At 37.6% G+C, this 15,943-nt stretch overlaps 3 protein-coding genes across 3 annotated transcripts; 1 reads left to right on the top strand and 2 right to left on the bottom strand.

Annotated features, from left to right (window-relative positions):
- Positions 1 to 439: 439 nt before the first annotated feature.
- On the top strand, positions 440 to 15,493 carry LOC105223398 (sodium channel protein Nach). The gene is made up of 8 exons (XM_049452215.1): positions 440 to 1,157; positions 1,297 to 1,503; positions 12,315 to 12,665; positions 12,723 to 12,870; positions 12,926 to 13,119; positions 14,559 to 14,876; positions 14,933 to 15,042; positions 15,117 to 15,493. Exons 1-8 carry the CDS (start codon positions 1,036 to 1,038, stop codon positions 15,392 to 15,394), a joined length of 1,728 nt encoding a protein of 575 aa, XP_049308172.1. The 5' UTR covers positions 440 to 1,035; the 3' UTR covers positions 15,395 to 15,493.
- LOC105223386 (zinc carboxypeptidase A 1) lies at positions 3,967 to 5,364 on the bottom strand. The gene has a single exon (XM_011201104.3). The coding sequence runs from the start codon at positions 5,322 to 5,324 to the stop codon at positions 4,017 to 4,019; it is 1,308 nt and encodes a 435-aa protein (XP_011199406.2). The 5' UTR covers positions 5,325 to 5,364; the 3' UTR covers positions 3,967 to 4,016.
- LOC105223387 (zinc carboxypeptidase A 1) lies at positions 8,932 to 10,356 on the bottom strand. Its single transcript, XM_011201105.3, has one exon. It carries the CDS (start codon positions 10,317 to 10,319, stop codon positions 9,021 to 9,023), a length of 1,299 nt encoding a protein of 432 aa, XP_011199407.2. The 5' UTR covers positions 10,320 to 10,356; the 3' UTR covers positions 8,932 to 9,020.
- Positions 15,494 to 15,943: the final 450 nt, after the last annotated feature.

Here is a 15,943-nt window from a genome sequence, read left to right as displayed (position 1 = left end):
AGATAGAAGGACGGACAGGCGAAAGAACGGACTAACACACACTAATAATGAATTCAACTCGCTTCGTCATCCTGATCATTTATATATAATATAACTCCAAATCTATCAAATCTATAAAAAATCGAGGCCGATAGTCTCAGTTACTAGTTGCCTTGCTAAATGTAATGTAATTATTTATAATTATAGTTCATAAAAATAAATAAATAAATAAAATAAAAAATCGAAACTTAGGCACTATTTAAGTTTGACATAAGTCTACTCGTACATTCTGTACAAAGTTTTTACTAGGTATACTTATATTGTTTTTAGTGTTGCGATAACGGTTAAGTTTCTTTTTTCATTTTATTTATCGCTGCAATGACTCACCGAAAAAAATATCAGTTAACGTAAAAAATTCGGCGATAAAAAAACAGAAACTTTATACCTGAGTCGAGCAACAGTAAACACCATTTTAAAGAAACTTCGAAAATGATGGTTCTACTGAAGTTAAGCCACTCAGTGGCCATTCCAGAAAACTGTCTTGTAGAAAGACCAGCTTGATTCTCAAAGAAGTTAACCAAATATCCAACTATCCAACAACCTAGCAAATGGCGCTCCAAAACTGAGCTGAAACCGAAAAACCCAAAATTCTCTAATGGAACTTATGCCCATCCCAGCGGAGGTTTATACTAAGCAAAACAGAAAATTCGATTAATCAGAAATCATCAGATGATATATATGTATATGTAATTTTCTTAACTCAATTATATAAATGTTTATACGTGTATTTAAAAAGTACTTACTACATTATTTCACTTAAATTGTCTGACTAAAAGGCATCAATTTGTCAATCATTTTGTTACACGCATAATTATAATACGATCCAGTCACTAATATACAATTATGGACATGAATTTGTGCTTAACGCTACAATTTTCCTCAAAACACACTAACCTATTTATCTAAAATTCAGCTATAACTAGACATGACCGAGTTAAAAAGTCACAGTCTAATCTCAAAAACTTTGCTTGGTGTCAATTAAATGTGGTCGCAATAATGACAAACACTTTAGTTTCCTTAAAAAATTTGTATGGTGAACTTTTGCGTGAATTTTTACAGGAAAGTGGCATACATGGCATGAAAATATTCCTATCCACATCAGCGATACGCTTTGCCAAGTAAGTTTTTTTTAATAATATTATATTAAGTAAATTTTTACATAATATTTTTAATAATATTAATATACATCCCTTTTTCTGATTTTACTTCAAATCAATAATATGATTTATTTCTTTAATTTCTTCTATCTTCTTTCAGACACCTTTGGTTTATCTTCCTATCTAGCCTTATTATCGTCACTCATGTGATAATTATCAATTTAATTAAAGAATTTTTAGATCAACCAACCGAGGTTCGCCTATCCACTAAACTGGTGCATGTTGCCAATAGTCCATTCCCGGCTGTCGCGATTTGCGGTGCAAATAAGATAAGTCGACATAAAATGATGAGCTTTGCGGAACAGGTGTAAGTACAACACAACACTCTATGTACAAGTATGTTATACTGCATATACAAACCGACATATAACCGTTTTTATGTGGTTATCAAATAGCTTTTAAGCAAATGTTTACATACCATACTTTTTTAATTAGTTATTTTACAATTACATCGGTGTTAAATAGGTCATATTTATACTAAGCTATACATACATATGTATGTATGTATATAACTAAATGGCATCAACTATGTGAATTTTATCACCTGTTTTACTTTAAATATTTATTACCACCTCCGAAATAGGCTCCTTTTAGGTCAATACAAGGCATACCAACGTTTCATCCAATTTTCCATACTCTTCGTATTATCTAAGCCTTGGCTGAGATAACCTTCATTGCCTTGAGCGATAATTTGCTTTTTCGTTTTTAGGTTATTTTTAGAACGTCATTCGCCAGATTGTTGGACAGTGTCGACGTTATATGCATAAACCAGTGCCTCGTCACCATTACTGATGTGTTTGGTTGATAAGGGGTTTCAGGCACTTCCTTTGCCATTACTCGACGTAGTTTTTTCGCAAAATTCAGGTACTTTGGTCGGATTTCAACATTGTCATATATGTATATATCCAAAATATTAACTAAAATTCATATGAGATCGTATGCTATATCTTTGATGCTAAGTCGATGATATTAAAGGTCTGTTTATTAAACTATTTCATTTCTTTCGATGACTTTACAACCCTCACTGAATGCTTTGTGCCGCTCAAATACTTGGGTTCTCACCTCAGGAACTTCTTTTACCACCTTTACTCGACGTCATTTTTGTCAAAAATTCAGATATTTTGGTCGGACGATGACATGTTATATACCGTTAATATTAACCAAAATTCATATGAGATCCTCTGCTGGCGCTTTGATGCCATGTTGACGATCTTTTAGTTTTTCGTTCGTGATAAAGTAGACTCCATAAAAACAGTAACCGCATACTTTCAACGATTCCGTAGTCGTGATTGTATTGAAAACGCAAAACATAAGCCGAAACTTTTTAGATTTGTCTTTTGACAAACTTTTCGCGCTACTAAACTCACACTAATTGTCACATGGCGTTAAATATTTACAACAACATAAAAATGTTTTACCACTTCAAAAAAAAAAGAATGTATCAAATCAGCTTATTTAATGAATAAAATTTGACAAAAACACAGGAACTTCAAATTTAATGAGGAATGTTAATAAGAACATTCTTTGACATTTATTTTTTGAAAATTCCAACCGTGGTTCATTCGTTGAGCCCATTTTTCGAATGCTCGTTCGGGCATTTGGACTGGTAATTGGCGAATGACATGCGTGATGTTTTGCTCCAAGGCCTGAAGCGAAGCGGAATTGTCCGTATAAACTTTAGACTTTACATATCCCCACAGGAAAAAGTCTAACGTTGTGATATCACACGATCTTGGTGGACAATCAACCGGCCCAAAACGTGAAATTGTCTGCTCACCGAGTGCTCTCTCAATACATCCATTGATTAAAACAATGTATAGGAAATGGCACCGTATTGTTGAAACCAAATGTCGCCGAAATCACAAGCTTCAATTTCAGGCATCAAGTTCAAATACTCGGTTATCATGGTGTTCCCACCATCATCATATTTCCACCGATCCAATAACCACACCAAACCGTTGTTCTTTCTGTATAAAATGGCAGCTCTTGAATCTCTGCAGTTTGTTCTTCGTCTCAAATGCGGCAACTTTGCTTGTTTACATATCTACCTATTGAGTAATGGGGCTAATCGCTGAACAAATTTGGCTCGAAAACGTCGGATCTTCTGGGCAGAAAGAATCATTGGGTGCCTTAATAGTATGTTTATGTGAACGATGCTTGGTTCCAACAAGACTACAAGCCATACAGCCAACGAAATCATCAATTTATTGAAGGAAAGTTTTGGTGAGCGTATTATTTCGTATCGTAGGCTCCAAGCACGTGCGATGTAACATCACTGTACTAATTTTTGTGGTGTTATGCGAAGTCGCTTGATTACACAGATAAGACGGACACGATTAACGTCTTGGAAGAAAACATTCGAATGCTAAAGCTGGCATACGGCCCAAATCTGCAAAACTGTTCGAAATTTGTGTTTCTCGGCTGGAATTTTTTCGAGCCAACCGATAGGGTGTCTATAAAAACTCTAAAATTAAACAAAATTCTTACCAACGCCGTAAATTATATGGATTTTTATAGCCAAAAAATTATATAGAGAACCAGTCGAATTTAGTTCATCGAGTTCTAATTAACTTGATGCTCTGAGCATACAAACGTAAATATTCATGACAAGAGAAAAATGTATTTGAAAAATTTATCAACTTGAGAACAACCTTAGATAAATACGAGTACTTAATAAAAACGTAAGAACCAAATTTTAATTATTATTTATGATCTTTTTTATAATCCATATCTTATCGTAATCACTCACTAAAAACTTGACCTCAAAGTGTACATTATTATCAAGCATTATCATTTATTAGCGCTTATTTGGTTTATACTTTACAAAAACTCAACTTCTTCGCCATTAATTAGTTCGAAATAACCTAAAGACTTGACTTCCGCCACCATAGCCAGCAAACCGTCGACAAGCTCCTCAGCGGTTGGTTTTATTTGCTCGGCGGGCAATTCCATGCCATTGCCATTGAAGCTACCATTCGGACGCAATTCAAAGCAAAAAGCCATGCGTATGCCTAATTTGGTGTATGCAAAATCCACACTTGAACCCGCTGCCGGGTAGATGGCATCATAAATATTGCCGCCAGTGTAGACAGTTTCATAACGTTGACTTATCGCCTTTACGGTGGCATTATAAACTTGTTGGTAGTGTTTGACGTTATCGGGCAGTTCGGAGGTATGTCCATTCGGATAGAGCAAATACTGCGAGAATGAGTGGAAAGAGATATACAATTGGATTTTATCCTTCAACGAAGTAATATAATTGGACAGCGATTTGACTTCAATTTCCGAATTCGCTGCACGTCCGGCATATGTTTCACTACAAGGATTACTGCTAGCGCCTACAGTATTCCAATAAGCATCCCAATTACGATTGGGATCTGCACCAACGCAAGTACCGTATGGTTGACGCGTTTTACGCCACATTCGATCGGTGGTATGTGTGTACGCATAACCGTCGGGATTGGCATGCGGTATGATATACAATTCGTAGCTCTCCGCCAACTCACGAATTTCCGTATTAGTGCTTGTCAAAAGTTCATTGATGATATATGTTGCTGTCGCAGGCGCAATCCATTCGCGGGCATGTATACCAGCTTCCAAGAAAATACCCGGTTTCTGCTTCAATGCATTCTGATAGGATATTTTAACGCCCAAAATCGAACGTTTCTCATACGATTTACCACCCTCAATCAGTGTCACCACACCGGGGTATAACGATGGTAAAGTTATCAGCCAATTATAATTACTATTCAAAGTTTGATATGCGGTCCAACGGTCCGTGGTAGCGCGGCTCGCAAGCTGTGCATAATCCTTGTCTATGGCGTTTTGTAGATTTGCCTCCAACAGACTATATGTAATTTTGTTGTTGGTCAAAATGGGTAGGAAATCGGCCACTTTATTTGGCGGTACCACCACATTTATTGCCCGCTCGATTTTGTGCACGCCATCTAAGAAACGAAGAGCAATGTCTGTGTCTTCCATTTGTTTGAGCACTTCCAAGCCTTGGCGATCGGTCGCCTGGACTTTGTACACCCGATAATTGTCATAGCGTACGCGTTCAGCGGTACACGTCTCTAGAGCTACCACCGTTAGGCAGAGCAGCGTTATTAAACCGAACTTCAGCGACATTCGTTTGTTTAGTTTGAAAAGGTATTCGAAACTAATTCGTTTTAGATTAAACGTCGCACATTTATAGATTAAAATTCTTGCATTATCAAAACTGCCAGTCTTAACTTTTTTAATTTCTTTTATAATCGAATTAATCATGAATTATGTGCGCTAAATAAGTTATGTCTGATAAGCTAACTTTATTGCTGATATAATCTATTATCTGGTGAATGTGGTGAGTTCCAAATTGATTGAGTTATACGTGAATATTACGTACCTCTAAATAAGTGCACTACTAAAACAGTTTTAATGATAGCATTTACAATAATTAGAAACTTAAGACCTCTCTGAGCATTGGATGTTAGTTACTGTGAGCTCGTATTGAAAAAGATTTATTTTTTGGCGCGATAACAGTTGACATTAACGGTTACGTTCTCACCGGCATCATTTTTGAAGAAATATGGATCACTGGCCCACAAACCACACCAAACCGTTATTCTTTCTGAGTTAAATGGCAGTTCTTGCATCTCCTCACCTTGCTCTTCGTTTCAAATGCGACAATTTTGCTTGTTTACATACCCATTGAGCCAGAAATGGGCCTCACCGCTGAACAAAATTTGACTCGAAAACGTCGGATCTTCTTGGAACTTTTCAAGTTCCCATAAAGCCAAGCGATGTCGTTTGGGAAGATAGAGCGACTTCAGTTCTTCCACAAGTTGTTTTTTATACACTTCGAATTTAAAATCTTGACGTTATATGCGCCAAGGCTTCAAACAATACCGAAATTGTTCGACCAATCAATACCAACTCATTGATGCTACACGAAATTTAGGTAATAAGGACTTAAATAATATTATAACTAATAAAATCAATAAAACAGGAGGTCTTCCTAATATACTGAAAATAATCGTTGGAGAAAAAGTGATGGGAATTGTTGAACATTGACGTGTCAAAAAGTTTAGTGAATGGTAACATGATCTTCGTTACACAAATTAACTAGCCAAATTTTTGCAAGGACCAAGTATATGCGGAAGATATCCCGTCAGTCCGTATTAATTTCGGCTTAAATGATAAACACACAGCTTTCGAATTGTTGAAAGACGAATGTTGCCAATAAAACTGAGTTGGGCGTCGACCGTTCATAAGATGCAAGGTTGGGCAGTTGATCATGCAGTAATTTATCTGAGCTCTCGACCACATAACACTGAAGAATTAAAAGAAATGATTCGATTAGGAAGTAAAAATTCATAAAGTTGTCAATAGATTTGGGTCGACCACTTTTTGGCATTTTTCCGTTTGAAACATTATTACATAGTGTAAAACTTTTTTGATTTCTCGGCGAAAATCTGCGACAAATAATTTTCACTGGCTTCTCTTGAAGCCAACTTTACTCCATTAAGGGAGTTCTGCATTGACCGAAACAAATGCTAGTTCAATGGTGCAAGGTCAGAGCTATATGGTGGTTACAACAAAACTTCCCAGCCAAGCTCTCCCAGTTTTTGCCGAGACATCAAAGTGTGTGGTGTAGCGTTGTCCTGATGGAAGACGAAGCCCTTTCTGTTGATCAGTTATGGCGGTTTTTTTGATTGCTTGATTCAATCTCATCGGTTGTTGACAGTGAAATGTAGAATCAATCGTTCGACCAGGCTGGAGCAGCTCATAGCGGATGATTCCTTTTCAATCACACCAAACACTCAGCATAACTTTTCGAATCGTTAATTCTGGCCTTGCGACCTTTTGTGGAGCTTGAACCATGATCTTTTTCGCACATTATTGTCGTATTTGATCCACTTATTGTCTCCTGTTACCATTCGCTTCAGAAATGCTTCAATTTCGACAAAGAATCGCAGATGTTAGTTCGGTCCATTAAATTTTCCGCAGACAATTTACATATGTGGTACCCAAACATCGAATCTCTTTTTGTAGCCAGCCGTTTTTAAATGTTTTAAACCCGTTTGATTATGAATGTTAAGTTTCTGGGCGATGTCATGTGACGGTCCTGGTCCGGTCCTGAACCGGACAATCTCAGAACCCAACCAGCCGATTTCAACCAAATTTAGTACCTAGCGTTCTTATCATATTTCTATATCATGTTGTGATTTCGGACAATAACCACGCCTACTTCCTATATATAATGTCTTCAGTGTGTGCCACTCTGTGACCAAAAATTGTTAACCTATAGTTGACTATTGATCGAAAATATCGGTTAATGTGTGAGATATATAATTGAAATTCAGGATAGTACTTTCCTGACAATGGTATGTTTGTAAGTCAAAAATGTGTTGAATCGGACCGATACTACCCCAACTTCGGTATACTAAATATATATAATGGCTTTCGTTTTTCAAACAATCCTTATGTACCTGTCAGTATAGTAGTTATGTACAGGCATAGTATACGGCCCTATATATAAAATTCTCAGTTTCAAAATTATTTTCTGGCTTTCATTCTTGTTAGTATAAAATGTTCGGTTGCACCCGAACTGAAGTCTTCCTTACTTGTTTACATTTATCTTTATTTTTTTGGGAAGATTATAGAATTAATATAATCTAAACTGGTCACGTTTAGATTAATTGAAGATCGCTGGTCGAGGCTCCCCGATAACACTGAATGAAATTCAAATACCCATCTATTGAAATGTTCTTTGGAAAAAACCATTTTAAAGCTGAATTGAAAATAAATTAAAAGTCGGTTTTTCTGTCCCTATGTCTCTTTGTATGCTTAAATCTTTAAAACTAAGCAACGGATTTTGATGCGTTTTTTAATTGAAAGAGCGATTGAAAATTTATATGTATAAAAACATCCATTAAATAGAGGAGAAATACTGTTATTTTTGAGTTATTTATCAAAATAATGTACAACACCGGCCCGGGTTGGTGGGGCGTGCCTATAAATAGCGCGCCGGAAGCCGCGGTTCTTCCTATAGCACTTTGAATTCAGCAGCTATCGGACGCGTTTTTTATCGGAGCTCTCTTGCGAGGAATATTTAAAGGGAAACGATGAAGTATATGCATACTATTTCAAACTGATCCTTTCAAAAAATTATACAATTGCTAAATATTTGGAATAGTAGAATAGAACTGCGACCAAATACAAAGTGCAATGGATTATAACTGCCTCAGTAATCAGTCTATGAATATTATATCACGTGTATCCCAAAAGACTGATGTCATAACATTGCCAGCCGACTTTTTCGTGTTTCCGCGAGCTTGAAGACCGGTTCATCATGTGCAGTCCACTATAACGTCTGTCGATTGGACTCCAGTGTGAAATGATGGAGGCGTATTTCTATTGTCACACACTAACGTAAAAATTCGGGTTTCTCTAGTTGAAAATAAATTAAAACTTCTTATGATTCGAAAATATTAGTTAGTAAGTTGCTAAGATTAAGTTGATTTTTGATTTCACTAACCAATGAGTAAAGTCAAGGCCATGTGATATAACTTATTGAAATTCATTGCAAAATGTCCTAACCTGTTAGAGGAATTCAAAATTTGTGACAATAGATGGAGTTGCTGAAGACGGCGCTGATGTCGATTGAATGAATACGAACACAGTTCCTAGTTATTAAAATATTGTACTGAAAATATCTTGCCAGGTATTTAGATTATATTGCTATGTGATATAAATACTTTCTATTATTATTTTTTCACTTTTATTCACGAAATATGCTAAATATAAGAAACATTCAAATATTAATTACACAAAATATCAACACTACATTTTAGACGAAGTACCAATCTCGTTGATCATAGCCAACATAGAATCCATTATCTCCTCACCAGTAGGTATAATTTGCGCAGCGGGTAGACGGAAACCAGACCATAGTGCATTACCCGAAGGACGTAGTTCAAAGCAATATGAGTAGGGCACTTCCATTTTGCCGTAAGCCCAATCTAAGCTGGCGCCTGCAGCCGGATAGATGGCATCATAAACATTACCGCCAGTATATCTGGTGCCGTAACGTTTCGAAACCGCGGAAACAGCGACATCAAAAACGCGCTTCAAATCCTTATAATTTGGTGGCAACTCGCCGGTATGTCCATAAGGAAAGAGTAAAAGTTGTGAATACGAATGGAATGATAAATACAAAAATAATTGTCCCTTCAGCGTGTTAATATAATCGGCTAGAGTGCGAGTTTCAACCTCTGAGAAGGCATTGGGTCCAGCATATGTATCCGAACAGGGGTTGTTGCTGGAGCCCACCTCATTCCAATGGAAATCCCAGTTACGATTTGGATCTGCGCCGTAGCAATTGTTATATGGTGTGCGTGTTTTACGCCACAACCGATTTGTGGTATGCGTGTACACATAACCATCTGGATTGCTATGCGGCACCAAATACCACACATAACTTTCGGCTACTTTACGCACATCCGCGTTAGTGCTCGTCAGCAATTGATTAATGATGTAGGTTGTGGTAGCCGGACTGATCCATTCGCGTGCATGCATGCCGCCCTCGATGAAAATGCCCGGTTTCGTAGCACGAGCTGCTTCATCAGCGCGACTGCTACTGTACGATATCTTCACGCCCAGTATTTCGCGTCCCTCATACGACTTGCCCGCTACGAATAGACTCACTTGCTCAGGATACTTTTCCGTTAGCGTACGCAGCCAGGTATATGTGTCGTCCAACTCATGATATTCACGCCAAGTATAATCACCGCTACGCCGATTGGGATCTGCCACAAGCTCCTCCTCTAAATCTAAGCTTTTTTGCGCATTCTCCTCGACCAGTTGATGAGGTACTTCAGCACGTTGTAGTACAGCCAAAAGATCAGCTACACTTTCCGGCGCCACAAGCACATTAATTTTGTTATTTACATAGTGTACCGCGTCCAGAAAGAGCAATCCGTCATTCGTACCGTCGAGCTCTTTAACGATGTCTAATTGTGCTGTCGTCTTCGGTTGCAATTGATAGACGTGATAGTTGTCGTAGCGTACGCGTTCTGCAGTCGCGAAGTTATGAACGGCTGCCAAGCCGAGCAATACTATCAGTCCCAGTTGTTGCCACATGTTGCGTGCGTTGAAGGCAAATGAACATGCGCACCTGTGGTGTCAGCTATTTTATAGGTTTTAGGTACTGTAGCACCACGGGGCATTTAGTAGCATATAACGGTGGTATGATAAAGCAAGAAAGTTGCTGGTTGGCTAGCGGATAATGAGAACAATGAGTTGATGTTGAGTTGTAGATATTTTTAGCAAACAACTTTGGTGCCAAGAGTGATTAGAAGTTTACGTTTAGACATATTTAAATACTTGTATGTTAGGGAGGTTTTATTGTCATAAATGACAAAATTTATAAATAGAATTACACTTTAAACATTTTTGGAATATGAAATCAGTTAATAAGTTAATATTTAGTATTTAATAACTTCCGTTAGAATTAATAAAGAAACCCACTTTACCATTGGGAGGTTTCGAAACAGGCCCAAAAATAATAATACCGCTCGATGTTCGGAGCCCTCGGAGTGCACACCTCAAACTTTACACGCGTTTTGCTGAAAACACACCTTTTAAAACTGGCGCATATGATTCCGGTCGGACTACTCAACCGATTTGCTTAACTTTCTTTTACGTTATATGACGTAATTATATAGCGCATAAGTTTTAAAATGTTACTAACATTTAGTCGTTAATTTATTGAAGGTTCCATAAGGCTAGGCTAGTTTTCCACTATATTAATTCTCCCAGATCCCAGTTATTAATAACTCTAAAGCTAAAAAACAGAGAATAAAAACACTTTAATAAGCACTTTTTGGTTTGGGCTTCAGCTCCTTCAGCGGATTTTGTTTTATCTCTTCGATCGACTGAAAACGGATTCCACTCACCGGCAATTTCACTTTAGGGAACAAGTTTTTGGCTTATAATTCGGTCACAATCGTTGCTCCATGCGATGGTGCATTATCATCGTGTAAAATCCATGAATTGTTCTGCCACAATTCCGGCCGTTTTCGACGAATGTTCGCGCGCAAACTCTTTAATACGGCCATATAGAACTCCTTATTGACCATTTGTCACTCCGGAACAAGTTCATGATGCACCAAACCACGAATATCGAAAAAACAAAGAGAATCGTCTTGATTTTTGAGCGACTTTGGGGTGATTTTTTTTGTTTTCCCTCCATTCCGATGATTCTTGACTTGTTTGCATGTCAAACTTATAAACCCATGTTTCATCGATATGTAGTTATAATGTTCTTCATGAATGTGCGATCGGAATGGGCACGATCAAGCATGTTCAAAAAGATCTGTTTACGGTACTCTGTTTGAACAAAACTCAGCTTTATTTGGAAGAGTCGTGCAACGAATTTCAAAGCCAAAATATTCACCAAACCCATTTGAACGAACTCGCGAGAAATGTTGAGCTCTCTTAATATGTCTCTAACACTTGCATTGATTTCTAAGCACCATTTTCATCCTTCCCTTTCTTATTATTTTTTATCAGTTGAAGAGGTCGAAGGTCGTCCAGAAAGAGGCATGTCTTCAACGATCTCACGACCTTCTTTGGAGTCTTTGTACCCCTCGTGGGCTTGTGTTTTGGATTAAACTGAATCACCGTAAGCTTTTTTCAACATTGGCAACTATTCCACACACGAAACATTGTTCGAAATATAAAATTAGAGACAAATTCTTTGTTCGATATTTTTATCCATTGTTCTCACTTAAGCAGCTGCTGTAAACAAACTAGTGGACAAATTGTACTTATATTTGGCAAAGAGCAGATAGAATACGCATCAGTGGAGCTCTCAGAACAACGCCAAGTCTCATAATTGGCTCCAAAAGTCCCAGGTGCATCGTCAGACAGCTACTATACATATCTACCTGAAACATGAAGGAAATCGTTGTCTTGATAGAAAATTATTGTCTTCTGTGGTTACCTAATATAAAATCTCTCGTTTGTACTAACTCTATTTTTTACTCCTTCTATTGCACTTTCACTAAAATTTTGTTGTAAACGATTCGTTCCAAATAAATTCAAAAAGTATTTTTCCCTAACCCGTATTTTCAGCTTCGAAGCTCAGCAAAGGTTTCAACCCGATTTACTTGCAACAAACGTCAGTGAAATGGCTGAACATTTGAAGCTGCTTACTGGCTTCTTTCTTTATCCTTTGGACACCTATACTGATAACGATGCCCGACTTGATCAACTACATAATATACTCACGAGCATGTACAATGGCAGTGAGTATCCCACACGCGACATAATTTTCGATTTATCACCCGACTGCCCCGACATCATCAGGAGTGGTATGGTTTTCGGTAAGCCAATAAATATAACAAAATATTTTCAAAAACGCTCGATATCAGTGGGTGCGTGCTGCCTCTTCAACTATCGTCGCGATACTTACACCACGAATAGGTATGTGAGTAAGGCGAAAAAAATGTGTATACATATTTAATTTTTATTGTATTTCAGCATAAGAGCTGCCTTTACCAAGGCGAATAGCAAGTTATTGGAAAATGTTACATTCGAGTCTAATTCCCTGCTTAGCTCGGTACAATTTGTTTTACACAGTGATTCGAATGATTTTTGGCATACCGAATTCGCTAGTTATGCATTTCGTGTGAGTACTTGGGCGCATTTGATTAGCTCACTTAATTTTCCGATTTTTTTGGCAGCTTTATTTTTTTCTACAAAACGATTATCCAACCGTAATGACAAATACCTTGGGTGAGATTTTGGTGAACCGTAGAACTTTAGTAGAGATTGCAATACAACCGACATTTTATGAGGCCTCTGATGCTATACGCAACTTTAGGCCAGAGCTAAGGCAATGTTATTTTAAGGATGAGGGTGAACGTTTGTTAAATAAGTGAGTAATGTCATGAAGTCACTAGTTTATTGTTCATATAAATTTAATGTTGGATTTTTTCAAATATTTTGTTGGTTTTTCGGAAGTAGGGATTTCACCAAAGATAGCAAAGTATTCCACATATATAAATGTTTTTTTTTTTTCCTTAATGGAAATCTTTTCTGAAAAGCGAACATATCCTCTATAATGTATGTATAACTCCAAGGACAGTAATAAAATGAGCTTTTCCGAGTAGCTTGAGCCATTCCGTAATATTTAGTACAGTTAGTAGTACTTGTAATCAATTCAAACCCATCATTGTTGACAGTCATGACTTCGAAGTCGTAAATAATTTTGTCTATCTTGGAACCAGCATTAACACCAACAATAATGTCAGCCTGGAAAACCAACGCAGAATAACTCTGGCCTACAGGTGCTGCTTCCCACTGAGTAGGCAATTGAGAAGTAAAGTCCTCTCTTGACGAACAAATATCAAACTCAATAAGTCACTCATTATACCTAAATGCTATATGGTGCAGAGGCATGAGCGATGATAACATCTGGTGAGTCAACGTTACGAGTTTTCGGGAGAATGTTCTGCGGAAGAAGGAATACCCCAGTCGATGGAACGAGGTGTTGTACGAGATATATGATGCCATTGACGTAGTTTACGGAATTAAGAGACTGTGGCTACGCAGGCTAGTTCATGTCGTTCGAATAAATGAAAACACTACAGCTCTTAGAGTATTCGAAGCAATATCCGCCCGGGGAAGCAGAGGAAGAGGAAGAATAATTTATAATTTTTGCTGTTACCAGTAACTACTCCATGGTCATACTTGTATATCCAAATAGTTATTGATATGAAGTACTTTTATTTTAATGTAAATGAGGTCAAACACTCCTTACGTTCAGCGAGTTTAGATCAGGAGGCATTTATTGAAGCGTCGGAGCTGTAGATCTACTGGATTGATTTTGGCTTAACCTCACCAGACCCGCTGCGAATGGAAATGAAAAGTGGATTCGTTGAGAAGGAATTATTGTGGGACGCAAGTAAAACGGGATCCGGGATATTCGCGAAGTAAGCTTAAAGTTCCGACCACAACTAACATATTACGCTACAATATTCTTAATTTCAAGCTTATAAAACTTAAGTAGTTAATATTTCAAGATCTTCGGATTTGATTTGAAAACATTTCTGATATGAGCCAAAATTATTCTTAGTTCATTTAAAGCTCCTTAAAAGTTCATTAATAATCTCCAGACCGAAGTCACGCGATGGTTTCTCTGAATTAGATTATTAGGTCACTTGAAGGATCTATAAATACTGAACGTAATGGTATTCTCTTCCGAATTATAGCGAACAAAGACTATATTCTAGAATAATTTCGGTCGTCTCTTATCGATTATTTAAAATATTACACTTACTTAAGTATTTATCTGCTAACTCTTGACCTCTTTAGATCCTATTACTCGCATGATGAATGTCTGCTCATTTGTCGCATGCAAAGTATGCAACGGTATTGTGGTTGCGTCAGTCCCTTCCTCGCGCCACCACTCATTAACGCCAGCGTTTGCACTCTACTGCAATTGCCCTGCCTCTCAAACTGGTTGCGTGTGTTCAATCAATGGTCTTACTTCGAGTATGTCGACCCGCCGGATGGTTTCGATAAGTGCAACTCTTGTATGCCGACCTGTGAGGGTGTTGACTATAAAACTTATTTGAATTACCTACCACTGCGTAACAAACACGGGAATGATACGTATACCTTTGGTTTGCTGTGCGTAACAGACTTTATGTGAGATTTCGTCATATTTACTTTATTTGTTGTTATAGAGAAGGTCTTACTAGCGATGAGCCGCTGGCACTGGTGAAATTATTTTTCAAGCAATTGTATGCGGAATCGACGTACATAGATATTGTAGGCGATTGGGTTGCATTGTTGAGTGAGTACCAAACACTAGTGTTCTGCAACATAAAAGTAGAAAAAATATGAAAATATTTAAATTTTGTATTCCAGGCCGTTTCGGTGGCATTCTATCGCTTTTTTACGGCTTTAGCATACTAAGTTATGTCGAGATTTTCTACTTCATGAGTGGTAAGTGGTTTGTGCTTATATATAGGGCCTGGCAGCTGGCGTATATTCCGAAAGAGCGGCGTGACAGCCGAGCGCTGGAGAAGAGAGCTGAAAACCGCGTATATTCGTTGTATTGGAATGAGTTGCAGCCGAAAACAGTTATGTTGGAGCGATACCCAAAGAATATTAAATGGCAAAATCGTTATGATGATAGTTATTAGCATAGCACTTGATAAAATCAGAAAATATACGAGAAATGTTGGCACCAATAGAAAAATACAATAATAAAAAGTACAATATGAAGACTTATATAAACCTTGACCTAAAAATGTACACGTTTAGAAAAATTTTTTATGTGTAACTTTGAATGTGCTGTTATTGTATTGTTACTGTATCGAGTTTGCTGTCATTGGCTGATAAAATCCACCGCGACTGTACTACCTAACCAAGGCCGACATCCCAAAGCTTCCGCATCCGACCTACAGCTCAGATGTGGCCCCCGGACTTGTTTTTTTTTCTTACCTGAAAAGGCCGACGAAAAGCAAGCATTTTGAGACGACAGAGGGGATCGCACGACAGAGGGGATCGAATAGGTTTTGACATTTTATGGCTGAATTGGTTTGCAACGGTTTGCACCGCACCCTAAGATCTATAGTGACCTTCCCTCTGTCACAATGACTCTCTAGCCCAAGCACATGGATAAATTCCATTATAGCAATAGGTGATCCTTATTCGGAAACATGGATTCAAAGATTAGTCTGCAATTTTCC

The sequence above is a fragment of the Bactrocera dorsalis genome, chromosome 1 (assembly GCF_023373825.1).
Source record: "Bactrocera dorsalis isolate Fly_Bdor chromosome 1, ASM2337382v1, whole genome shotgun sequence".
Lineage (NCBI taxonomy): Eukaryota > Metazoa > Arthropoda > Insecta > Diptera > Tephritidae > Bactrocera > Bactrocera dorsalis.
The sequence above is the reverse complement of the archived record's forward strand: the minus strand, read 5'-3'. Positions and strand labels throughout refer to the sequence as shown.

Bases quoted from the DNA above. Each gene is read 5' to 3' on its own strand.
- LOC105223387 (XM_011201105.3), bottom strand. From the start codon at position 10,319: ATGTGGCAACAACTGGGACTGATAGTATTGCTCGGCTTGGCAGCCGTT.
- LOC105223398 (XM_049452215.1), top strand. From the start codon at position 1,036: ATGACAAACACTTTAGTTTCCTTAAAAAATTTGTATGGTGAACTTTTG. The intron at 1,504-12,314 runs GTAAGTACAACA...CCGTATTTTCAG, and splicing joins ATGAGCTTTGCGGAACAGGT to CTTCGAAGCTCAGCAAAGGT. The intron at 13,120-14,558 runs GTGAGTAATGTC...TGACCTCTTTAG, and splicing joins GGTGAACGTTTGTTAAATAA to ATCCTATTACTCGCATGATG.
- LOC105223386 (XM_011201104.3), bottom strand. From the start codon at position 5,324: ATGTCGCTGAAGTTCGGTTTAATAACGCTGCTCTGCCTAACGGTGGTA.